At 38.2% G+C, this 27667-nt stretch overlaps 1 protein-coding gene across 1 annotated transcript in view; it reads right to left on the bottom strand.

Annotated features, from left to right (window-relative positions):
• The window catches only part of ESR1 (estrogen receptor 1), a gene marked incomplete at both ends in the record, with an annotated part of 164273 nt that overhangs the window by 32918 nt on the left and 103688 nt on the right, over positions 1-27667 (bottom strand). Inside the window, one exon of the mRNA XM_081314948.1 lies at positions 21383-21715. Within this exon, the coding sequence (XP_081171074.1) occupies positions 21383-21715 (333 nt within the window). The remainder of the gene's footprint in view (positions 1-21382; positions 21716-27667) is intronic.

Raw genomic sequence — 27667 nt, 5'->3', positions numbered from 1 at the left:
GAGCCAACTCATGTAGACCACAGTTCCCATCTCTGGTTTAGATAAATGTCCATGGAAATAGAAATGCATTAATGGATATTTTTCACCCCATTATCCATTTCATTATCTTCAAAGTTCGGCATTGCTGAAAAGTTCCTATCCAGTATGAGTTAACTCAATATTTGTGAAGCAATCTAGACGAGCAACCTTCACATACTTTCATGCTTTGTAAGTGCTTTGTGGGATAAGAGTTTCACAGTTTTGTATTTTGATCCCAGAACAGTATGCCTACGCATTTCCATTCAAATCCTAGCATTATTTCCAGATTTCTTGATTAATGAGATGGAATCCTGAGCTACAATTAGTCAGCCTCTCCGTTGCCATCTTCCTTGGCCTTCCATTTGTCTACAAACATGATCAAGTGCTGTTTCTTTCAAGAAGACCAAGTTTTAATCACCTGATTAATCAATATGATTACTAGAAGGCAAAGCTGTTTACACTTCCCTGTCAGATAAATGTTTCAGACAAGACACTGTGTTTATTTTTGTAGTTGGTAATAAAACAATATTTGAACAAAGTCCTTCATCTTATTACCATTATCTTATCACCCTCTGTACCAACCATAAAAGACAATAGCTACGGAATCTCTCCGTCTGGCAGACAGCAACTGCTACTAAGGGCTTCATGAGAACTTTATAATAAACAGACTGGTGTCCAGGGGGATACTATTTTTGAATTTAAAACTGGACCCACAGCACCAAAAATGACTCTTCTTCCCAGGCATTTATTCAATATGCCCATGTCCTATTAAGAATCAGTACATTTGCAGTAAATTTTATAGCAGAAATTTCAAGCCTTATATACAAATCAACGTGGTGGAATACAGTGGTTATAGTGATATATATTAACTCCACTTTTGATGGGTCAAACCTCATGGGGGAGGATGCCAGTACCTAAGTCAGGATTCAGTCTTCCTCACCAGAGACTGATGCATATTCCTGGGCTGTATGATTTATTTACCCATAAATACACACTCTTATTGAGGCAAAGAAAACTTTTGGATGTATCATTAACTATGTGACACATAGTCAAATGCTGTATTCAAAAATTTTCTTTACCTCAAAAAGAGTGTTCTGGGGTTGTTGTTTTTTTGGACTTATCACCTCCTTTCCAGGGTATGTTAAAGTTCCCTATTCTATTCTATTCTATTCTATTCTATTCTATTCTATTCTATTCTATTCTATTCTATTCTATTCTATTCTGTCATGTCAGGTCCCATCCCATCGTCCTATATCATCCCATCCCATCCCATCTCACACTGCACTACACCTATCTATATTTCAGCCATGAGAATAGCATAGAAATTTCTTTTAAATATTTCCATACACACCATTTCTTTTCCATTAACCTGAATTAAAATAATTCAGCATACATTTTTATTGCAGAAATAAATCTTTTCCCCATCTGACCTCTAGAAGAACTTGAACTTTTATAGGGCTTGGGGGACAACAGATACATTCCCTCCATCTTTCCTGGCCTCCTTAACAGTAACTGTTCAGTGGCAAACCAGGATAGTAGCCACCTCTCTTTGGCTGACGGGATACCTCTCATTCAAGCAACTCCTCATCAGAACTCTTTTTCTTTGATCTTAACACAGATTCAGTTAGCACATTCCTCAAGGTGGGGAGAGATCTCTTTTCACAGATTGAGAAGTAGCCAAATTAAACTTGACTGACCAGTTTTACTACTTTCAAGCATTTTCTTTGCACGAGTGCATGGTGTAATGTAGTGGGCCTTTTTACTTGAACAGTTTTCACGTGTCTTTGAATGCTGCTTGAAAGTGCCTAATTAGGGTGTCTGTGTAACGGTCGCTGGCTGCCCAGACATGCAGTCTCCAGGACGATCATTGGTTGGCTCTGGGGAGGGAATAGGTTCCTGCAAACCTATTGGCCGCCACCTAGTGGCCAACCGTTTAAGTAGCTGCATAGAAGCCTCTGTTCTCATTTCTGTTCCTGTTCTATAATAAAGCAATGTTCTTGTTTGAACCCTCTCGTCTCACCTCCTACTTGCAAGAAACCCACTACACAATACATACTGTAATACTTGTTTCAGTCATTCACACTTTAACCTATTTTGCAATAAAGGGATAACTTGCAGGTTTATTTCCCTGAATTCCATTGCAAATACACGGTAAGGCAACAAAAGATTCTACTTACTATCTTTCCATAAACATGATTAAGCCGTTCAACCTTATTAACTATGAAAAAGACCCTGTCGACCTCACTAAGACTTCTAAATAACTTGTGCAGGATACTATCACAGATTTCTATAGCAATACTTAAACTTGCTGCAAGCTTGCTCCCAAGCTGAAAAACTATGCTGCCTTTACTATATAGATCAGATTTGTCTTGTAGGCGTAAAGTTTTTTAAAAAACAAATCTGTAATTTATACTGGCATAAAGTTTTTTTAAAACTGTGGTTCTCTCTCTGTGAGGAACTGAACCTCCGAAATACCTTGCATGCTCCAGCAATAGCAAACTTCTCCACAAAGCTTTTCCTTCACCCATAATTCCTGGAATGTCCCTTTCACTGGGTTGGGTGATTGTCACACTGACATTCCAGGAAGTGATGCAGAAGGAGAAGCCTAAAACAAATCATATAAAACAGATGAAGTAGTAAACCAAATACACCAAAGAATATGGCTTTATGACATAGACTGACTTGACAAAGTTCTACACATATTGTAGGACAGTGCTGTGACCTGGCAAGTAATACCCCCAGAAAGTAAGAACAGCCTTGATAGACAGCTGCTGCTTTGCCAATAGCCATGACCAGTGGAGGAACTGTCACCTGGATGAGTTCTAGTAGCATCTATAATGGGAGGAATGAAAACCTTAGAAGTGCTACAACAGCTGGAAGGAAAGCAGCTAGATATATACCAGAATTCTGCCCCAGAATTCTAGGTGAGGGTTGTGTTCACATTAGATTCATGGCCAAAGACTAGCTTTCTCGGGGAGAAAAAAAAATCAGGTAGCAGAGGATTGCGCTTATATTTTCACACTAGAGAGATATTCTCATTCTTGACTTTTAAAATATTCTGCATGTAAATAAAAAACAACAACAGTGTTAGTATCTTAGGAAGTTGAAACTTTAGTTCCTAATTTCAGCAAGAAGCACTCATTTCAAAAATAAACATTAGGGAACGAAAATAATGTTTTAGGGGATTTTTTTAAAAAAAGTAATTAATGTGTTTCTGTAACCATCAGTGGCAACATATTACATAGATGCAGAAATGTGATTCTTCAGTTTCAAAAAAATGCAGGTCTATCATATTCTCGAATGCAGCAGATTTAGAAAACTGAACATACTGTGCTGTACCAAAGAAATGAAGGATATCTTCAGAGTTCATGGCCTGGTTATTTGTTTAAGTCATTGAAAACTAGAATTAGTCTTTGGCAGAGGCATCTGCACTGCTTTGATATCTCCTTACAACTAAGGCTAATAAATCCTTTGAGCAGAAAAACCTCTAGTAAATTAGGTGTCTATTGAAACAGTTTTTAAAAGACAAAGAATGAACAACTGAATCTGATGTAGCACAGATTCCTGTCTGATTCAACATTTGGCCTTTTTTGGGACTAATACCACAGCTAGCTCTATATTTGTGGACATTCTTAAAAGAATTAACTGAGTTTTTAAAGTTTGTAATTTATGTTTATAAGCAGTCAAAGGAAACAATGAGCTGGAGTCTTCAGTTTTTGCAAACCAGGAGCAGGTGTGTTTAAAACTGTAATTAGCCTTCCTTTTTCTTAAAATGCAACAATGATTGCATAAAGATTGACTATGATTGTCTTCCTGTTGGAGATGTGCTGCAAGACTTGGAGCATTATGCTGCTATTGTTATTCTTTTATTGGAAATTCCTAGAATTATTAATTATACTTCTTATCTATATCCTTATTATTTGGAACATATCAGGATGTCTGGCAGGTAGCAGGATACAGAAAAGATACATCTACAACTGATTTGCAACAGCAGATGGCTGACATGTAATATTCATCAACATTTGAACTGATGCTTTTCTGTTGGAAAAGCAAGAAAATGTAATTTTGAGAAATCTGGTCAAATTTTGTTCAGCTGTTTGGTGGTATGATACAAGCTTGCAGGCTTCTTTCTTTTCTATTTTTTTTTAAAGTTTTTTAATCACATGTGGAGTTTACACTGTTATTTTAAAATTCAGATAATATTCATTGTCAATATTTGTAATATCTAAATATACATTTGCCACTTATATTTTAACTGGTGCAATGGTACCATTATTAATCTGTTGGCATTATTAATAAAGAAAAAAAGAAAAATATAGCTTACATATTTAAAAGAAACCTATTAGTTTGATGATTTATAGATGTAAACACAGATGTAGCTGTACTATCTTCCTGCATTATTAATTAACTTAATTTTTATCTGTACAGTACACTGATAATTTCAGTGAATTGGACCAATCAAATATTGGAATGTAATGATATACAAATATTTTTATGAAAAAAAAATTCAACTTATTCTTGAGACTTATTTCATTGGAAGTCTGTAAGTAAACAAGGATAAATTCATCCTCTGATTTGGATTCAAATCAGAACACTCTGCATGTAGCATAATTTAAAAACAAACAAAAATATGTAAATTTAATCCCACATGAATATGTTATCAGGTCTTGATGTTTTTCTAAGCATTGGATCTTTTGAAAGAATCCTATTTGAAAGATTTCAGAGAGAGACTGGGGGAATAAATCTGCTTTTCTCCGGATTTCTGTGATAGGCTTTCACTCACTCAGGGATCAGCTTCATGTAGAATACAGATTTTAACTAAAAACAACTTTGGAAAACAACATGTTTTTAGGTTCATTCATGGCCAAATCTAAAAAAGAGCAAAACAAACAACTGGCTAAATCTATTGCTTGAATGTAGGGGCAGAAGGATGATTTCTGAGAAACAGTGTAATAGAATGTTCAGTCACTGAGTATGACAGATGTTATTGGATAAAAAATAATAAGTGAAGAATGACCTTCATTGTAGATAATGTAACAGCTAAATAAGATGGAGACAGAAGATTGTCCTACAGGAACATAGTAAGATTAATGTGTGGAGATGTTCTCACAAATTTTATACACTGTGTGTATTTTTTAAAAAAAATATTAATGTGCATATTTAAATTAAGTTCAGAATTAACTATATTACAAAACTCAAAATTTTAGCTTTTAAATCAGTGGTCTTCAAACTTGGCCCTTTTATGACTTGTGGATTTCAACTCCCAGAATTCCTCAGCCAGGCATGCTGGCTGAGGAATTCTAGGAATTGGAAGTCCACAAGTCTTAAAAGGGCCAAGTTTGAAGACCCCTGTTTTAAATCAATTGCTGCCTACCTTTAGGAGCCAAATTTGCATTACCCTCTAGAATATTTTTTCTAGTGTAGCAGATAGAAATATGGTCATGGTCTGCCATGCAAAGAAATAGTGAGCAAAGAAAGGAGTGTGCTGGCAATGGAAGAAATATAAGCCAGAGAAGACTCAGACGTACAGTAGAGTTTCAGGTCATCACTAAGGGAAACTCATAAGTATCTCTGAAATATAACCCAGAAGGAAGTAAAATGGAGTTTCAAAAGTCTATTCCAAGAGCAAATTCCAGTCAGGATTAACTAGTCCCATTTCATCAGTTATACTATCTCATAGTAACCAACAGGATATATTTGGGATGTATGAAAATAAACTCTTTGCACTGTAGCTTTCTAACATTCAGCTCTCATTGGCAGGAGTTTGATTCCTTCAGTCCTCACCAGCTCAAGGTTGACTCAGCCTTCCATCCTTCTGAAGTCAGTAAAATGAGGACCCAGATTGTTGAGGCCAATATGCTGACTCTGTAAACCACTTAGAGCAGACATGTCAAACTTGTGACATCACGTGACGTCGCGCAACGTATTGGGAGAGTTTTGCCATTGCCGGCAATGGGGTGGGTGCGGCTTCCGGATGACGCATCCAGCCCGCAGGCCGGCAGTTTGACACCCGACTTAGAGAGAGCTGTAAAGCATTGTGAAGCAGTATATAAGTCCAAGTGCTATTGCTATATAAAGCTACAACCGATAGTGAAGAGGTGGTAAAAAGGCAGTGGTATATTAGCAGCCACTGATAACCTGGCTGTACATAAATCTGCTAACTCCTTTTAAAATTTTGCAAATTGATTGTTGTTCCCTTGGTTGCTGACAGACAATTTCATAATAATACCCTCTGTGACAAAGTACATTAAACCGTAATTTATCCATATGGTATAGTAACAACAACTTGCACCTAAACATTGGCAAGACGAAAGAGATGGTGTTAGACCTCCGGAGAAAAAAGGAGGAACCTGCCCCACTTTACATCAGGGAGGACTGTGTGGAGAGAGTTTCCTCCTTTAAATTTCTGAGAGTCTACCTCTGTGAAGATCTGACCTGGAAAGTTAACACAACCCAGATGGCTAGAAAGGCCCAACATAGGCTTCACTTTCTTAGTGTCTTGCGGAAGAACAGGGTAGAACAACGGCTTATGACCCTCTTTTACCGGTCTACTATAGAGAGCATCCTCTCGTATGGTATTGTGGTTTGGTATGCTGGTCTGACAGCCACGGACAGGAAAGTATTACAGAGGGTCGTGAGCACAGCACAAGACATTGTGGGCTGTCCCCTGACACCACTGGATGACATTGCCAGGGCTTGTTGCCTTGGAAGAGTGAGGAAAATTCTCAGGGATGACTCACACCCTGGACAGTATCTGTTTACTCTCCTACTATCGGGTAGGAGATATAGGAGTATAGCCTGCTGTACTAACAGGCTGAAAAACAGCTTTTATCTGTGGGCTGTTAGGCTTTTGAATGGGATATAATCTCTGTGAATTTATGCAGAATTGACTTGGGAGGCCAGTGTGTGGTGTAGTTGGTTCACATGGTGTGGTAGGATGGAGGGTTTGTTGTCACTGTGTGTTGAGGGGAGGGAGCACGGGGAGAGGCTCAGCTAATCTCAATGTACACATGTTATACTTTGACAATAAAGGTTATTATTATTATTATTATTATTATTATTATTATTATTATTATTATTATTATTATTATTATTATTATTATTATTATATTTAACAGACCTCAGTTTAATGGATTCTGGATAGCCAGAGATATTTTTCACCTGGACTTCACCTTCATTTGATGGACTGATGTCTGTTTAATCAAGGTTAAATGCAATTGGCAATATTTATGTCAATTAGGTAATTACACAAATGATGTAAATTGACACAAATAATGCATATTCAAGTGTAACAGATACACTCTGCCCCCAGAACAATCTATTAAATTTAGGTTTTACTGCATTTTGTCTAGCTTGGAATTCTGTTTGTTCAGTTTCAATGGAGGGCCTCAAATTCTAACATTGTGAGGAGGGAAAAATATCCACATTAACTTATTCCATTCATGATTTTTTCTTCCAGTCTCATGATTTTATACTTCTTTATCAAGCTGGTATTTAAGAAAAGCAAAGCATTAGTATAGTTATTTAGAACTTATTACAATCCTTTTTGTCCAATTGTGGAATTATCTGTATGTATTAGTGAAATAAAATATTTTCATAAAAACATGAGAGGAGAGGAGAGGAGAGGAGAGGAGAGGAGAGGAGAGGAGAGGAGAGGAGAGGAGAGGAGAGGAGAGGAGAGGAGAGGAGAGGAGAGGAGAGGAGAGGGATTTACATCCCTAAGTGTAGACTGGAGATATGGAATGTTAGCCTAATTTCAAAATTACACCAAAAGAGAGATTAATTCCAGTCTCCAGAGTGATCTGTGTGGTCTCCAGAGTTTGATATACTGAGACAAAGACAGAGGAAAACAAGCTGTTCAAAAAGATCTCAGAAATAGGGAGGGGGGGGTAAAAGAATAGCCATCCCCATCCTTTATGGCTCTGGTTCTTCCTGCCATTTGTTTCAGTCCTGCCCAATGCTGGTATGTGGTCAAATCCTTCACAGATGACTCCCATGAAAATGAAGTTCTCAGTCAAGCGAAGTTTCCCACCCATGTTCTAGACAATGGCAGAACTAAACCAAATATGTTTGCCGAGTTTGCAAGGCAATTTATAAAATTTACTTTTCAGCAGCAATTTGTTAATTCATTTTTCACAATGCCACTGAAAGATATTGACAATGACATTGCTTGCATTTTCCTCCTTTATTTCAGCCAGAAATAAATCCCCTGTATTTCTACAAATGTAAACAATTCTCAGCTACCTAGGCTCTGACTGTGCCTAAATGTTCCTTTCAGTATGATCTTATTAAGACCGTCAGCAATTTAGCTTTCACTTACAATTCATTATAAATGGACTTTTGCTCCCAAGAGCACTTTTTTCTGGCTCACCTCCCCCCCACCACTCCTCACACACTTTGAACATCTGCAAATCTTACCACTCCCATCTCTGAAACCAAACATAATTCTGTTTTTTTGGAGTTTATCAGTGCTCAGCAACATACTTTAAACTGTATCAACATAACAGACTATAAAATTGATAGTAGCTGGTCAATAACAAAGTCTACATTCAACAAATGGATTAAGATTATTCAAGTTAAGATGGAATTACAGTAGGGGCATAGAACATAAGAAGCATGAACACACAAAAGCTCAATAGTGAAAGATAAAATGAAATGACTATGAAATGACCTCTTTGGCATCAGCAAACTGAGATGGAATGGAATGGGACATTTTCAGTCAGAACATCACATGGTTTATTACTCAAGACATGAAAAACAAAGAAGAAATAGTTTTATATTTATGAAGAGTATAGCAAGAATAGTACTTGACTACATGCAATCAATGACCAAATAATATCTAGAAGACTATTGACAATTCTTTTATATGATGATCATTCAAGTTTATACTCCAACCACTGATGAAGAAGAAGAGGAGGAGGAGGAGGAGGAGGAGGAGGAGGAGGAGGAGGAAGACTCTCCTCTATGACCAAGTTCAATTTGAAATCTATATGTGCTGCTTCTGATTGGAGACTAGAATACCAAAGTTGGAAACAGGAAACAGGAAAATGTAGTTGGATTGTATGATCTGGAAAACTGAAATGAAGCAGAAGGCCAATTTATCAATTTCTGCCACTCCAATGATTCATAGCTAACCCTGTCTTGTAGACATGGACAATATCAGATGAAGTATATTGAAGTAAAATTGACTCCATTACTGCTAAAAAGAGGTGGAGGAGGTCAATTACAGAATCTAAGAAATGGCCAAATGCTATCTGCAGAATAGGTCATAAACTTCTCATGTGTGGATTACAAGTGAAAGAAGAAGGAGGAGGAGGAGGAGGAGGAGGAGGAGAAGATGAAGATGAAGAAGAAGAAGAAGAAGAAGAAGAAGAAGAAGAAGAAGAAGAAGAAGAAGAAGAAGAAGAAGAAGAAGAAGAAGAAGAAGAAGAAGAAGAATCAATTTCCACAATATGATCTTGAAATCACCATTTACAAAGAATTGCTTTGAAGTCCTTAACATCATTGAGGAATTTTGGAATAAACTTAAATAAGTCATTAAGGTTGGATATGAAAAGAGACTGCCAAAAATCAAAAAAGAGAAGAAAGCAAACTGGATGTCAGAACAAACCCTGAAAATTGACAAGAGAAGAAGAGAATCAAAGCCAAGGAAGGCAGAAATCTCAGAAAGGAACTCAACAAAAAGTTTCAGAGAGCTGTTAGAAGAGACAACACAGCATATTACAACACCTATAAACACACTAAACAGACATCTAAAAACAAGCAAAGTCTTTTTAAAAAATCTCTGAACTCAGAAGGTTGTTCCAACCATAAATTCAGTGGTGGGATTCAGCTGGCTCACACCGGTTTGGCAGAACCAATACCTAATTTTTTTGTTGAGTTCAGCGAACTGGTTACTATAAGATATTTAAGATGGACAGTATTTAATATTTAATATTTATTTGTTATGTATATGTAGGGGTGTGGGTCTATACATATGTGTATATAGTATGGTGAGGTGTGTGTCATGTATGTGTTCCACTATGAGAGCGGGCAACTAAATTTCATTTTTGATGTGTGCCATTGTGCCCACAGTAAAAAAAAATGACAATAAAGGTTATCTTGCCTTGCCTTGCCTTGCCTTGCCTTGCCTTATCTTACCTTACCTTACCTTACCTTACCTTACCTTACCTTACCTTACCTTACCTTACCTTATCTTATCTTATCTTATCTTATCTATCTGTGGGGTACATTGTACTGATGATGCTGCCACCATGAGGTGTGTCACTCTGGTGATGATGTCAATGTGATGCATGTTGTGCTGGTGATGACGACGTACAGAACCAGTTATCAAATTATTTGAATCCCACTACTGCACACATTGGTATGCTAAAGGATGCCAATGACATTCAAAAGAAATTAAGGGAAGGTGGAAGGAATATACTGAAATGTTATACAGTAGAGATGCAATACCAAGATATTCAAACAGTTATCCCTTACTTTTAAGAGTCTTTAGCATTGAAAGATGACGTTAGATCAGCACTATGGTCATTATCAAGTTGGAAGGCTATTTGAAGTGATGGAATACCTACTGCAAGGAACAGAAGATGCATCAGTCAAGTTTGTAACCAAGCTATGCCAGCAAATCTGGAGGACACAGTGGCCAACTGATTAGAAGACCTACATTCCAATTCCAAAAAAGGAGGCTTAAGAGAGTGTACGAACAGTTGTACAATACACTTAATTCCACATGCTAGCAAAATAATGTTTAGGATCATCCAATGCAGATGGGAGCCCTTACATGGAAAAACAGAACCCAGATATTTAGGCTGGTTTTAGGAAAGGAGCATGGGATGTTCTTGCTAATGCAAAACGGATAATTGAGAAAGGCAAAGTATACCAAAAAGAAGTTCAACATTTGCTTCATTGCTTATAGAAAAGCCTTTGATTCCGTTGATCATTTCAAACTGTGGAAAGTGCTTAGAAAAATGGACATTTTAGAATATCTCATTGTCCTCCTGCAAAACTAATGTACAGGTCAGGAAGGCACAGTCTGGAAAGAATTTGATAAAACAGAATGACTCCAGATTGGTAAAGGAACGTGACATGGCTTAATGTTCTCCACTTATTTATTCAACCTATATGTGGAATATGTATTAGAGGAAACTGGATTGAAAGAAAATGTGTATCGTTTTAAAGCTGGAAGAAGAAACATCAATAACCTGCACTATGCTGGGAGTTTCTGGTGACATCAGCTGAAAACAGACTCAGGGAAAGGTCTTTCTCCTCCCTGGGTCCGAATTCTACCAGCTGGTGGGTCCAAATGGACTGAATGCTGCCCTGTAGAGGCAGCCCTTAAAGGGTGAATGTCTGAGGACTGCGGCTAGGCGGTAGCCAGACCGCTGGTCCCAACAGAGCCCCTGGAACCGGCAGAAAGAAAGGCGGATCATATTTCACACGACCCGCTATTGCCAGCTGCTCGGCTGAGACAAAAGACTTCTAATCTGCATGCAAATAGTCAAGCTGGGTAACAAATTTCCTTCTATTCTCTTTGCAAGCCAAGACCCTTAGCGATTAGCACTTTTTCAGCCTTTGGGAGTGAAGCCCTTACTCGAGGGAGGGGGTGGAATTTTCTTCTATTCCCCCCTTCCAATTAACAAGCGGCGGTTTAAGCTTCTGGCAAAGTGTAAACGCTACTTTATCACAGGGCTGCTTTTGTCTAAAAGCTTGGGAAAGCTTTTGTTTCTATAAAATTGGGCGTTTGTGTGAAAGCCACCATAATTTTTTACTTCTTATTTTTAGGGTTTTTTTTCTAATTTTTAATTCTTTTTAAACTTGAAGGTTTTTTTTCCTCTCTCCTTTTTTTTCTATTTTCCCTGCAAAAGGTGGGACTGGATAGATAATCCCATCTAGTGGTGAAACTTGAAAATTTCATCCACCCTCCCTGAACGGTTTTATCTCACACTGGAATTTGGCTGTTTGCCCAGACATTGCCCTGAAGGTCTTTGGCAACTTTGTTTTTGAAAGAAAAGAGGACTCCCTTTGGTCTTTTTGGCCTGCCGGTTTTGAAGATTACTGTTTAAGCAAGTCTGTCCTTGAAGCTATTTGATTCCCTTGGATTATAAATACACAGAGATTTGGAATTGCTATTACCTGCTTCTGAGTACAACTTTTTGAATTATAACATGGACACATCTACCTATTTTTATTGCATTTGACCAATTCATACCACTTACTTTTACTATATTTTTTATTAAAAAAATTTGCTTTTCTATTTTTACCTCTTTTTATTATTAGCCTGTTGTGGGCTTTTTTTCTTTCTTTTTTTCTCCTTTTCCTTATCGTCTATTTTTGGGGAATCTCCTTTTTTTGCTCTACTATTTTTCAACATAGTTCTTAATTGGCTCCCTCTATTCTCATTTTTTATTATTATCACTATTTTTATTTTTGCTCTTTTTTGGCTTTTATTTTGTTTTCCCCTTTTTGCTCATCTGCTACCTTTTTGGGACTTCTATATATTTTTGGTTCCCTTTACTTTTTACTACATTTACTATTTTTGATGGTTTGTCTCTCCTAACTATTAGGAGCTCCCTGGATTATAAAATTTAACCATCAGGCAGAGATACCACACAATTTGAAGGAAAAGATGAGTATTTCTAATTTATCCAAACTTGGAAAAAAGGCTCTTCTACTCTGGCCCCAAATTCTGCAAGCCCAGTCAACCAGAAATCAATAACCACAATGTTACAACAGGAGAAGACTGATACCCAACAGAAGGACACCCAAGCTATTCTACAAGCAATTTTTGATGCCAATGCTGCTCAGTCCGCTACAGCAACTAAAAACCACGAAGAGTTGAAAAGTGACCTAAACAAAATGAATCAAAAAAATCAACAACATAGATTCTCAATTGATGGATTTCAAAAAAGATGATTGCAGAAAATCAGCAAAGAATTCAAAAAATGGAACATAAGTCAACAGAGGTTGACCATCAAATAGCAGACCTGAAAGATGAAAACCAAAAACTCATCCAAATAAATGGAGAACTGGAAGATTCTTTGATGACCATAGAAATGGAGCGGGCGTTGGTAAAGGAACATGACATGGCTTAATGTTCTCCACTTATTTATTCAATCTATATGTGGAATATGTATTAGGGGAAACTGGATTGAAAGAAAATGAGTATCGTTTTAAAACTGGAAGAAGAAACATCAATAACCTGCACTATGCTGATTATACTACCCTGATAGCTGAAAATGCAAAGGATTTGCAAGCTGAGGTACTAAAGATCAAAGAACATGGTGAAAAAATGGGACTAAAATTAACTATGACAAAGACCAAACTATTGACAATAGGTAGAACAACCAACTTTAGAAGATATCAAAGTGGTGATGAACCATCAACAGTAAAGAAACAAGCAATCAAGAAATACATTGCATTCTAGTAGTCAGAAAAGCAGCTATGAAGGTCTTGGAAAAGATATTCAAACACCATGATTTATACCTACAAAGATCTGAATCATACTATCCATAGCATTATCTGTGACACACTATGGAAGTGGAAGTTGGACTTTAAAAAACTAGGATAGGAAGAATATTGACGCCTTTGAACTTTGGTATTGGAGAAGATGCCTGAGAATGATGCAGTCAAGTAAACAAAATGATGGATCATTGAGCAAATCAACCCAGAGTTTTCACTCAAGACCAAATGACCAGACTCAAATTATTCTACTGTGGACACATTATGCAAAGACCCAGCTCTCGGAAAAAGTCCTTAGTACTGGGAAAAGTGGAAGGAAAGAGAAGAACAAGATGACAGCAGCAAGTTGAATGTACGCATTTACAGTGGCGATGAGTGGAGAAGACCTATCTACGTAGTCACTAGGAGTAAAAAATTACTTGATGGCACTCACTCACTCACTCAATCAATCAATCAATCACAGAGCATCAATTTACTTTCAATATCTAAAAATGCCTGGCTGCATTTGACAGGGAGTTACCATCCTTAAAAAGGATCTATGATTTGGCAGCTGAAGATTGTACTAATGAATGAGGCAGTTGGGGCAGTTTTCCACTGGGGACCAGACAGCATTTTCGATATATATATATTTGTGTGATATGAAAGAAACAAACAACAACTCTTTTTTCACCCTCCATCAAAAAAATAGTGGAAGATTGTCTCTCCTTCTTTTTCATGATCTGACAACAGAATTCAGTTAGACAATTTTTAGAGGTTTCAAAAGAATATATGGAATTTTCCCCATTCTTTTCCCATGCCTTATTTTTGGCACTCTATACAAAGCCTGATACCACACATCAAACACACTAGGTTTTAACCATGGTTTGCTGAATGTTAATTGGTTTTTCAATACCAATAGGTCACAAAACGTATTTTACAAACAGCAGTGGCTGGATTCATACAGCACATTGAGTAAAAAATATATTATGGCTTAATATAGGATATGAATCTAAGTTTTCTTTGGAGCATATGATATATTTCATAAAAGGTCACAAAGAGGGCAGATGTTAGGTTGTTATTTAATTGCTTGTAAGATGGGAATTCTATATTTTAAAATATATATAGTTCTGCTACACAAACAAGTTCAAGGATAAAGATAGAAGCAGAGGCATTTGGGTGAAAAATAACAGCAGCATAATTTGCTGTATAACTGAATGAAATACATTGAGATCAAGGGAAAACAAAAGAAAGGAAAGGAAAGGAAAGGAAAGGAAAGGAAAGGAAAGGAAAGGAAAGGAAAGGAAAGGAAAGGAAAGGAAAGGAAAGGAAAGGAAAGGAAAGGAAAGGAAAGGAAAGGAAAGAAGGAAAGGAAGGGTAAAATTTTATATCCTAACCAAGGGAATCGGTAAATTTTTTCTCCTTTTGAAAAACAGTCAGAATTAATGATTTTTTTATCAAACTAAATAACAGTTATCAAAAGAAATGCAGAAATTTTTTTGCACAGACCTAATTAGAAATGCTTTGGAACTGATTACTTTATTGAAACAGTCTGTACTACTGAGCTATGTGTGCTAATACATTTATTTCAGAGCAATGGGGGAAAGCAAGAGATAAGGAAACCTTGGCTACAGAGAGGAAGAAAAACTATGGAGAAAAGCAGAAGAAAAGAAATAAAGGAAAAAAAGATATACTTACACTGAAAAGAAGTGAGTTCATTATATCACTTTATTTCCTACTAAATGAGAATAAAACCCTCTTAGCGAATAGAAGCAGCTACAGAATTGGAGTTTTTTGTCAAAATGACAAAAGCAGCATCACACCATTGTGATACAGACTCTATCCCTTTTATTCATGCATGCAAAGAACACATGAACAAAAGGAGTTGAACTGTATTGCACCATAGTGATGCCATGTTCATCATTTTGTCCTCCTTGACCTTCCCTACCCTCCAATGGTTGGCGAAAGAGACTTCTTTCTATTTCCATTCTGTTTTGACCTCTTTAAAGATCTTGAATTAATTAGGGAATTACAGGTTCTGGTATCTTCCAGCCTGAAAGGCAATCAATACATCTGCCAGACTGAAATTAGAGCTGTACTCAGTCTACTTTATTAGAGTTGTGCACTCTTAAAAAATAATAATAATAATAATTCAGTAGTAATTTGGCCCATAGCACCTCACTGCTACTCATTAAAGCAGTCCAACTTCCTTTCAGGATTCTAGAAGAAAGGTGTGGCTGTTTTAACAAATCAATTCATTAATGTTAATGAGATTCTTAAAGCAGTTATATAGAAGGCCGAAATACACCACACTTTTCTAGAAATAGCACAGAAGTGCAGTGCAATGCACAAGGACCATAGCCATTAAAATATTTTCAAACTATGCACACTTCCTTTTTAATTTTCTTTAACATCCTTTAGAAAATTTATGATCAAAAGAGCCTTGGTGGAGCAGCGGGCTAATGCCTCCTTAAGTAACACCAGCTGCCTGCAATTATTGCAGGTTCGCATCCCACCAGGCTCAAGGTTGACTCAGCCTTCCATCCTTCCGAGGTAGGTAAAATGAGGACACAGATTGTTGGGGGCAATAAGCTGACTTTGTAATAATGCCGCTTGGGAGGGGGGCGAAAGCCCTAATAAGCAGGCATATACATAGAACGAAGGCTATTGCTAAGCACATTTGATTTGTGCTTAGATTGTAAGCTGCCCTGAGTCTTCGGAGAAGGGCGGGATATAAATGGGATTAAAATAAAAAAATAAAAAAATAAAAACCCTACTTTAAACCTTTCCGTAACATTATCTAACTGTAAGCACAGCTGCCTGAAGACATAAGGAGACATTTGGTAAAGAGATGCAAAATTTCAGAAAGAGTTTCCAGCCAACTAACAAAGAGTTGAATTAGTTACACTAGTTTGGTGGATCCAGAACTATCACCCTCTTCCTATTGTAATATGGAAAGAAGGAAATCATTTTTGTTCTTATGGTTTTTTTTAGCAGAGTTACAGTGCGGTTGTTCAAAGATCAGTCGTTCTCAAATATTGTGAATATTTCTAAATTGCTAGATTCATGTTAAACAGTGTGCATATGTATACATGGACAAATATATCACCAAAGATTTACTTGTGGGAGAAATAACTGGTGTTACATAGGGGTTGGATAGATAGGTTAGTAATCATTTAAAAATCTGGGAATTTCACTGTGATACAATGGAGGAAGAAAATATTGTCTACCATCCTGTCACCTTTCTGTCTCGTAGTCTGCCATTCTGCCCTTACTACAGCTGAGAGAGAACGATTGGCCCAAGGTCATCCTTCAAATGGTAAGGTATTATGAATGGATTTCCAAAAAAAACCAATGCAGACTACAGGAACCATTTGTGCTTCAGGTTGAGAGGCAGACAACACCTGTCTTCAACACTGAAGGGACACAGGGCAGAAAACATCCTGTAGCCAAGAAGGATGATCCTGAGGATACCTGAGGTAAACCTCCAAATGGCTTCAACGACTCTCTAAAAGAATGCAAATGACCAGCTGTATGCAAGGAATATAAATCCTTCCATTCCCCACCATCTAGTCAGAGCTGAAGAAGCTTCTTGGATGAGAAGCAAAACATCTTCAAAAAAAAAAACCAAAACAAAACATGCAAGTCCAGTTGCTTTCTGGAAAGGCACCCTTGAGACTAAGGTGGGATTAGAACTCAGTTCCCTGGTTTCTAACCTGGTGTTTTAACTACTGCATAAAACTGGCTTTTATACAAACTTGTGTGTAACATTGAATGTAACATTTCAGAAGAACTGGGGCGGGGGGGGGAAACAGCTCAATTTTTTTCTCTCCCAGAAAGAGTCTTTCAATGGGGGGGACAGGAGAAATAGACTTGGAGCAGAAACAGAATAGAAATGGCTAGCAAACCAAGATAAAATTAAGTAATAGTGGGTTCCTGAACAGATTCAGGTTTCAGGCTGATTTAAGAATCCCAAAGAGGAGTTGTCATAGAAATCGTTATGCCAGGAGGATAACTATATGGTGTGGGATCTGTCTCCTGGTACTGAGATTCAGAGAGAGAGAAGGCTCTGGATATACTGAAAAGAAGATCTAGGTTAGGCTATCCATGATAGGTTGCCAGCTAAACTTTACCTGAAAAGTTTGGGAATTTAATTATAGCTATGTACGTTTAGGGTAGGATGTTGCCATATTAGCAGAAGCAATTCTGTTGAAGACAGGGTGCTTATCTTGGAATGGAAAATTGCGTGGAAAATGCAATTAGATCATACAGCAATTTACCAAATTTCTTCAACAACAGAAGCCAGAAAGGGGAGGGGAGCTGAAGTTGTGGTAGTATAATCCTTTTCTAATTAACTAACTGGAGGAAAAATCAATCAGGGAAACTACTGTTTTGTATTCATGAAATACTACAAATACTTCAAATAAAGCCCAACTCATCAGGAAGGCTTTAAACTAAAATTGAGAAGGGAGGGTGACCAATCTTTAGAATCTCTAAAACCCAAAACCAATCATAAATCCCAAGAAAACAAATCAAACAATGAGGTAGGCAGAGACGAGAAAAAAAGAAAAACCCAAACAACAATCAGGAGATGCAGGAAATGCACCCATGGACAGGCATAAAAGTCTTAAATGCTTATATACAAATGCTCAAAGCTTGGGGAACAAAGAGGGCAAACTAGAAGCAATAGTACACGAGGGTGGGTATGACATAGTTGGTATTACAGAAACCTGGTGGGACAAAACCCATGAATGGAATGGACTGATGGATGGATACAAATTGTTCAAAAGAAGCAAGTCTCCAAAAAGAGGAGGGGGAGTTGCACTCTATGTAAGAGAACACTACATATCTACAGAAATGCACATGATCCAAGATAAAATCTCTCCAGAATGCATATGGGTCAATATAAAAGAGGAAAAAAAGTGACATTACCATAGGTGTATATTACAGGCCACCCACCCAATCAGAAGAAATAGATGAACTCTTTGCCAATCCTGATTTAAAAATTTTAAAAGCAAAAGAAAAAAAACTGGTTAGTGTGGCCCAGAGTCTCTGGGATTTGGATGACATATATAGTTAATAAATTATTATTAATAATATTAAATCCAAGAGGTATTTTTCAATTATGCAATTTTTAAATCAGGATTATTTGTGTCAGATAAAAACACAAGTCTATTATTGGGTTTTCATAGTGTTCTTAATTTAACAAAACTGGTGGTTAACTAAGACAAATTTAAAAAGAAACAATGTCTTTAGAAAATCAGCAGCTTGGGCAGCTTTTTTTATTTATTTTAAAGCCAGGTATTTATCTTTTCGCTTCAGAAAACCACAAAAAATAACCACAATGCTGTGAATAATCTTTGAAACTTCAAAGCCTGCACGCCCAGTGTAATGTTTTAAGGTCATTAAACTACAGAGCTACTATAGTGAAAGTCAATAATTACCCAAGCTCTTTAAAACCAACGCCAAACATTTTGCCTATGATTAACAATAATAAATCTCTCCTCACAAACGGAATGCTTTTTTTCCAACTTCAGTAGCTACTTGTTAGTACCTTGAGCTACAACTGAACATTACTGTCTTCCAAAGAAGAGGACAACAGTATTCTCTGTATGCTTCAGTAACAAATTTGTCTGAAATGGTATAAGATCTAGAAGACTTCCAAGGTCCCTTCCAACTCTATTAATTATTATTATTGTTGTTGTTGTTACAGTCTATAAATTTGACTTACACATTATAGTTTATATTGGATTCAAGAAAGCGAAACTATAAGAAGTGAATCTATTTGTGTTCCCTTCTCGTAGAAATAGTTCCAGGACTGGATGGATCTTTCTTTCTCCCATAATCCTGTGTTGCTACAATTGTTTCTAATCATCTAATGGGCCAGAGCTGATGGGAACCATAGTCCAAATTATCTAACAAAGTCAGTTTGCCTATCTCTGAGCTCAATAGGTTGCTACACAAATCCATTTCCCACTTGCTACCTGTGTAAACCTCCGTTGGAAAAAAAAGTTAAATATGACTCTATATAAAGTTGCAAAAGACAATTTAGGCCACCCGGAACAAGACCTTTGCTCAGTGCTGCTTTCTAAGTACATAATTTAGTTGTAATGCTGTTATCTGCAGTGACATATAAGTAAGTAAACATAGTCAGCTCTTAGGTTATAGTCCATTATCCCAAAATAAGAAAAACCAGATAATAAAACCAGTCAGCTGCATTTGGAACAAGAATAACAGGAAGAAACTGGATAAAATGACTAAAAAATCCTTCTTCTGGGTGGTAAGAAAAGGGATTTGACATTGCTGAAAGGGAGTAAAGATGACAACAATCCTAAAAATGGTCCCTAGGATATGCAGCAAAATTAGACTCTACCATGCATTCTGCCCTGAGCTACCTTGTCAGGCCCAATCCAAGAACAACATAGAACAATCCAGCCAAAATTTAGTTTTTTGCTTACACCCTGTAGACAGAATCTTGCCAGATTAAACTTATACCATTCTAACCAAACAGATATACCCTGGGAAATTCTAGGGAATGGCTATGCTAAATCTCTTCCTCAGACATCAATCCAGTTTGTCAATCTTGTCTCATTCCCCCTCCTTGGAATATGGTCCCTCCTTCCTGGAAAAGTGCCACTTCATGGTAGTCCATAATGCCACCTCCTCCTTCAGAGACACAATCCATCATACATATAAGTCTACAGTCTATAGCTGAGTTAAAATTTGGCTGCCCAACTTCTCTCTGTTTCCAATAGATTTTTTTAGCAGTTTTAATTGTTGCCATTTAGTTAAGTCCAAATGGCTTGTTTTAATTTTTTGAAGCTTTAAGGCCAAGGGTGGGGGGGCGGTTGGGGGGGATTTTCCAATAACTTGGCTTTGGCTGGATCTGCTGGGGTATATTGGGAGTTTATAGGCCTGCCAGGAAATACAGCACATTCAAAACAAGAAGAAACCATGCGAAACATACAGTGAAGTCCATATACTATGATAAAGTGAGATAGGCCATAGCTAACGGCTGAAAGCAGTATTATGCAAAAACAACTGAAGCTACAATCTTCCTACACCGCCTTGCCAAGTACACTTGAGGCCTGCTGAGGACACCAGTTCCTTAGTTTTATTGCACAACAGTTATACTTTACCATGTGATTTGCAATATGAATTCCACTTCACAGACCATAACCCATTTGAATTACTATTGTTGATGTAAAGATGTGAAGCATATATCTTATGCTGCTACATACCATGTTGTAGGGGGGAAGGCAGAAAGAACATCGTAAAACCTAGTCTCACATTTACCAAACTTTGGTTGCAATAGACAAAATTTGATCCAAAAATCTCCTTGAAGTGATGGACAAATCAATTGCATCCGAAAGATTTTTTTTTGATGTGGAAGTTAAATCTGAATTAATTTCATCTTAATGCTCTGATATACACGATGACTTATGTCATTTACATCATGAAGAGAAGGATGAGGGGGCACATGATAGCAGTGTTCCAATATCTCAGGGGCTGCCACAAAGAAGAGGGAGTCAAGCTATTCTCTAAAACATCTGAAGGCAGGACAAGAAGCAATGGATGGAAACTAACCAAAGAGAGAGGCAACCTAGAACTAAGAAAAAAATTCCTGACAGTTAGAACAGTTAATCAGCGGAACAACTTGCCTCCAGAAATTTGAATGCTCCAACACTGGAAGTTTTTAAGAAGAGACTGGACAGCTATTTGTCTGAAATGGTATGGGGTTTCCTGTCTCGGCAGAGAGTTGGACTAGAAGACCTCCAAGTTCCCTTCCAACTTTGATGATGATGATGATGATGAAAATGATGTCATTTATAATACAGTGAAGTAAACATGTGCCTTATATCCAATAGTATGTTTTGAAATGTGGAACAATATGAATAGTTGCTCAAACCTCTTTTGCTAGGATTCTTACCTGGAACTCTTTTGGCCCAGTTGATCATATGAACCAGTTCTCGATCAGCGAGGTTGGTCAGCAACGTCATCATTGAGGCTTCATTGAAAGGCCTGTTAGGGTCATATTCTGAATAGACAATAGGTGGTTCTGCCTCTAGCAAAGCAGAAACCATCTGATCTGCAGAGAGGGAAAGAGCCGGACTGTTTTTTTTGCCATGTTTGATCATTAACGGACTTGGCCAAAGATTTGGGCTCCTTGCCTCTGCCACTGTGCCCACATTTCTGCTATCATGTTCTTCTCTTTGACGTTTGTGCTTCAGTATTCGGCCACCTCTGCGATCTTTTCTTATGCCTGGAAGAAGATATAAATACAAATAGCATATATTATCCACTGACCTCTGTAATGTGACTAATGTTTATTTAAGCCATCCTGCATTTAACAACTATCAATTGATAGCATCAAATCTTACAGAACTATCGGCATCTTTATAGAATACAACAAGCAGCATGCAGAAATAAAATATAGGGTGTTAACCTGTTTGAGGAAAAAGGATTTTATAGGAGAATTGGGACACAAGATTAATTGCAACATTGTAAAGCTGTGAGGAGCCTAGCCCAGGGGTTGGCAACCTGAAACAGTGAAAGAGCCCCTCGGAACAGGTTCCCTCACAAAAGAAAAAAACTGGGAGCCGCAAAGAAGGACATGCATGTGCGCGCATGCGCAAAACAAGAGGCTTGACAGAACAGTGGAGCCTAAGGGGAGACATGCAGCCGCCCTGCCTCCTCCGCTCTCATTCACTCACCTTTTCTTGGAAAAGTTTCTCTCTCGCTCTCATTCACTCATGTTTTGTTGGTAAAAACTTCTCTCTCGCTCTCTCATTCCCTCACTTTTGCTCTAAAAAGCCTCTTTCATGCTCTCAATCACTCACACTGCTCAAAAAACATTTCTCTCTTGCTCTCATTCACTCACCAACTCAAAAGGCCAGCCGTGGCACCTCCATTGACTTCCATGGGGACGCTTGGCAATTAAAACCACTCCCGCTACTGCTGCTAACTTTTTCACTTGCTGCTTGGTTCCGATTTAACCCGAAGAAACAAATCCCCGTGCTGGCCCCCATGGCAGCAGTGGCCCAGTGCGCTCGCTGAGACGTTGGAGCGAGATTGCCCCCAACAATCTCAACACGAGATTGGCGTTTCTCAGCCCACGCTAATCTTGCGCTCCTTACAGTCTCCCTCTCTTTGTTTCAGTTTGCTTTCTGCATTTGGGACAAAGACTCGAGATTCGGTGTTTATTTTATTTTTTTATTTTATTTTAATCCCATTTATATCCCGCCCTTCTCTGAAGACTCAGGGCGGCTTACAATCTAAGAAGCACAAATCAATGTGCTTAGCAATAGCCTTCATTCTATGTATATGCCTGATCAGCGCGCGCAGAGAAATGCCCATTCCCTCTGCTGAGCCATCCCAGTTACTTCCCTGGAGCACCTCCATATCTTGCAAGGGCGCACAGGGAATCCGCATTTCTCCGCGCCCGCTGATCAGCGTGTGGAGAAATGCCCATTCCCTCTGCTGAGCTGTCCCAGTTGCTTGCATTGCAGAAGGCAAGTATTTGGGATGAAGACTCGAGATTCGGCGTTTCTCAGCCCGCGCTGATCTCGCCTTCCTTACAGTCTCCCTCTCTTGAGTCTTCATCCCAAATGCAGAAAGCAAGCTGAAATAAAGAGAGGGAGACTGTAAGGAGGGCGAGATCAGTGTGGGCTGAGAAACGCCGAATCTCATGTCTTCGTTCCAAATGATTGCCTTCTGCAACGCAAGCAACTGGGATGGCTCAGCAGAGGGAATGGGCATTTCTCTGTGTGCAGGAGAGGTCTGTTAGGAAGGCGGTGGTCCGGTGTTGTTTACCTCCCTCCTGTGTGTGTGTGTCGGACGCACGGGGAACGGCTGGTAGAGGTGGCTGTCTGGCGTTTCCCCCCCTCCTATGTGTGTGTTGGGCCCACGGGCTCAACACACAGAGAGACGCAAACACCAGACTGCCACCGCCTCTACCAGCTGTTCCCCGCAGGTCCGACACACATACACACACACAAATGAGAGGGGGGAAAATGCCAGACTGCCGCCTCCCTACCAGCATCCCTACCAGCCGTTTCCCGTGGGTCCGACACACACACACATACACAAACGACAGGGGAAAAAATGCTGGCGTGCTGCCTCCCTACCAGCTGTTCCCCATGGATCTGACACACACACACAAATGAGAGGGGGGAAAATGCCAGACTGCCGCCTCCCTACCAGCCATTCCCCGCAGGTCTGACACACACAGACACACACGGAGAGAGAGAGAGAGAGAGAGAGAGAGAGAGAGAGAGAGAGAGAGAGAGAGAGAGAGAGAGAGAGAGAGAGAGAGAAGGGGGAAAAGAAGAAGGGGATCTGGCAGCACCCGAGATTCCATATGCTGCTCAGAAACACCACCACCACACCCGCACGCCCCATCCAACTGACCCACTACTTACCTTTCCAGCAGTCCTCCCATCTCTTCCTCCACTGCCGCCATGTGCAGTCCAAAGAAGAAGAGGTTTGTGGGCAATCCCACAAACCAAAGAACTTCAACCAATCAATTCAAACTTCACAAGTTTTTTCTTTCCCATGAGAAGTTTGAATTGATTGGTTGAACTTTTTTAGTCCCACTTTTTTTTTTTTGGACTGCACATGGCAGAGGACTGGGAGCTGCAGGAGACAGCTGAAAGAGCCGCATGCGGCTCCGGAGCCGCGGGTTGCCGACCCGTGGCCTAGCCCATTACAGGAATAAAATACCTTGGGCCAGTTCTGAAATAAATTATTTGATACCAATTATTTGTTCATTCAGTACCTCCTAATGTAGAGTGTATACTAAATTTACAGACAATTTATGGGATATCTGGTCAAATCATCTCCTTCTGTGCCAAACATTAAACCAGTCATAGACAGCTAGGAATCAATATTTAAATATATATTTTGATTATTTTCAACTTTGTAACATTTGATTTTGAGGTAACTCTTCTCTCAAATGAGGAAAGTGTACATTTGACAAGGAATAGTTAAGAATTAGAGAACAATCTTTAGGCCTACTTCCTAAATGGGAAAGAACACTGCAGACCCAGACTTTGAACGAAAAGATTACATTATTATCTGAGAACTTTCTTACAAGTGAAAATTTCACCCTGATTTTTTTCTTAAATGTTCAAACTGACCAAACCTTTGTTTTATGATTCGTGGAGATCGGGCATCAAAGTTTTATTCAGGCTTGATATTGTTTAGTTTCCAAGCTTTGCCATTCTTTAAAAATTTCACAAAAATTCTCCACATTAAAAAATGTGCATGAAACTTTGTGAAACATTTAGAAAATATATTTATAAGAAAACATAGGACCAAGATCAAAAATGATTCGACTGTGACTGTCATAGATAGAAAAGCTTTTATCTAGTTAAGTTTCAGAGAAATCCATTCTGATTTGTACCTTGTCTGGTTGAACCATAAAAGGTATAAAGCTATGTGTATCAGCACATAGAGAGCAGAAGACTGATAAGAAGGTTTATACCAGTTATTATTTTTAAGCTGATGAACAGTGATGCTGAAGATAGGTTTTTAAACTTGTGACAAATTAAAGGTAAAGTGGAGCACAGAGTTTTGTGATTATTTTGATCAGAACATTAGAAAAATATTGTGACAGATTCATCTTGGAGAAAAATAGCAATTATAAGAAACGTTTTGGCTTTTCTAGAAAAAAATGAGAAAATAGATTGCTTAGTTAGAAGCTGTATGACAAGAAGGAAATTAGCAAGGATGAAACCCTCCCACTTTTCTGTTTTATTCAAATATTATGAAGATAAAGACATCCTTGAATTGAACTTTATTCCTAGTGATTACGTAGATGGGTCCATATAGCTTTCTGCCTTCCCCATCTTTAATTGGATCATAGTGTTTGTCTTCTTTTAACTTATTTACGTTTTTAGTATATTTATCTTTCATGATGGTAAGTGCCCAGTTACCTTGTGGTAAGATGGGCAGCCAAAAAAAAATTATAAACAAACAAGCAAACAAATTATGGCACGCTGACTTCCTTAAAAAAACAAAGTAGTTAAGTCTGATTTTTTATAGAGTTGTCCTGAATGTGAATCTCCACCATGATTTCAGTTTTTATCCCTTCTCATTTCATGTGAAATGTAAGAGCATAGCATTCTTTAATTTGTCATAAAGAATCCTAATACCTGTCTCAACATTGTAGCCAAACTTTATACAGACTGGTTTCACCAAAATACCATATAGAACAGACATGTCAAACACAAGGCCCGGGGGCCAGATCCGGCCCATGAAGTGGTTTCATGCAGCCCACGAAGCCATCCTGGAAACAGTGAGGGAACGGCCCCCACTGCCTTGGCCCTGGCCCAGAGACCCTCCTCCTGCCAGAGACCCTCAGATCTGTCCCACTCCTGCCCAGGCCCCCATAGGCACCCTTGATGCGAACGATGTAGAGCTGGCCACGCCCACCCAGTAGGCCATATGCACTTTGGCCACGCCCACCCAGTAGGCCACGCCCACTCAGGCCACACCCACCTGGCCCCTTGAAGGCAACTGCAATGCTGATGCGGCCCTCAATGAAATTGAGTTTGACACCCCTGATATAGAACATTTGTTGGGATGTTACTTCTCCACTTCTTTTTTTTAAAAATATATATATATATACTTATTTGAAATAAGCTTAAGCCAGTTTCAGTGATTCATTCTGTCTGATAAAGTTCTGCTTTCTTCATATTTAGAGGAAGATGTTTATTAAAAGTGTTTTTCTACTGATTTAATCACAAGTAAAACATCTCATCTGAAATGTTAGCTACCTTAAACAATTTCCTACCCAACCAAGGAACAACTTTTAAGGTGAGTTTGAATACAAAATAATATAAATGAGGGTTGTTGTTTTTTTAACAAAATGCAGCAAGTGTCAGTTCATTTATTCTATAAACCTAATTAGAGTCTTCATGCACAAATAGCAATTAGGATGTGAACTGTTTTTAATGCTTATTTCACCGATATATTTGTTTCTAGGACAGCTGTACTGCTTTTCCTACTTTTTATTAGCAAAATGAGATCTTTGTTCTGGGCTCTAAATTCATGCATGCTTATTCCACCATAAGTCCCATTGAGTTTACTGACTCTTACTCCAATGTTAGGACACTTAGACATTTAAGCTACATTCTCTTATTTACTTTTTGATTTATTTAACAAATTTATATAGCTGCCTATCTCACTGAATATGACTCTGGGTGATGTAGAACCAACCATCAAATCAATGTGTTGAGGAATTTGTTGTGCAGAGGTCTCCTTGTGCTACCAAAGAGTTGCACAGACAAGGAAGGGCACTCAGAGCAGTAAGAGTCACACACAGGAGTACACTGAGTTATAAAAACAAAAAGTATTTTACTTTGAGGTGGTGTAAGAACAAAAATGCACAGTCAAAAATAAACAGTCCAGGTCATAAACAATAGCAACAGTCCAAGGAGTAATCCAAACTACAAAGTCTTCTTACCGGTCCAGAGGTCAATACACAGTTCAGGTTTACAACAGTAGTAAACCAACAGCAGAGCAAAAACAGTAATAGTAGAGATCAGTGAATTCAGAGAGAGAAAGAAGCTACGTTCCTAGCTTCCTCTTATGGCCATGAGAACACTTACACACCCATTGGCCAATTAACAACTTAAAGACATAGCATTATGGTTAATATATTTTCAACCCAACATTGTAGGCTAACACCATATGCCTAACATTCTCCCCTTTGGGTAGAATAATATATAACTCTTACAATCTTATGCACATTCTTTCACAATTAGCATTGTGTTTCACAGAACTTTGTACCTTCGTAAAATGATCTGCAATATTTACATCAGATGAACAATACTCTAGCTGTATTAATTTATCCTTGACACATTGTCTGACATTTAAATAACAAAGATCAGTATGTTTAGATCTTGTTCTTACTGCAGCATTATTTGCCATCTTTATCGCAGCTTGATTGTCCTCATACACAATAAATGGATAATTTACATTTAAACCCATATCTAACAATAATTGTTTGTACACTAGCAGTTCTGTACATAACACTGATAGACATGAAAATTCAGCCTCCATTGTAGATAAGCTTATGTGTTTTTGTCTAATGGACTTCCATCCAATTAAAGAATCACCCAACATTACAGCCAACCCTGAAGTAGATTTACGAGTGTTTGTATCAGAGGCAAAACTCGCATCTACATATGCAGTGAGGATTAACTCACGA

The sequence above is a fragment of the Vipera berus genome (assembly GCF_964194415.1).
Source record: "Vipera berus genome assembly, chromosome: 1".
NCBI lineage: Eukaryota > Metazoa > Chordata > Lepidosauria > Squamata > Viperidae > Vipera > Vipera berus.
Note: the sequence above shows the minus strand (reverse complement) of the source record. Positions and strands in the feature narration are given on the sequence as shown.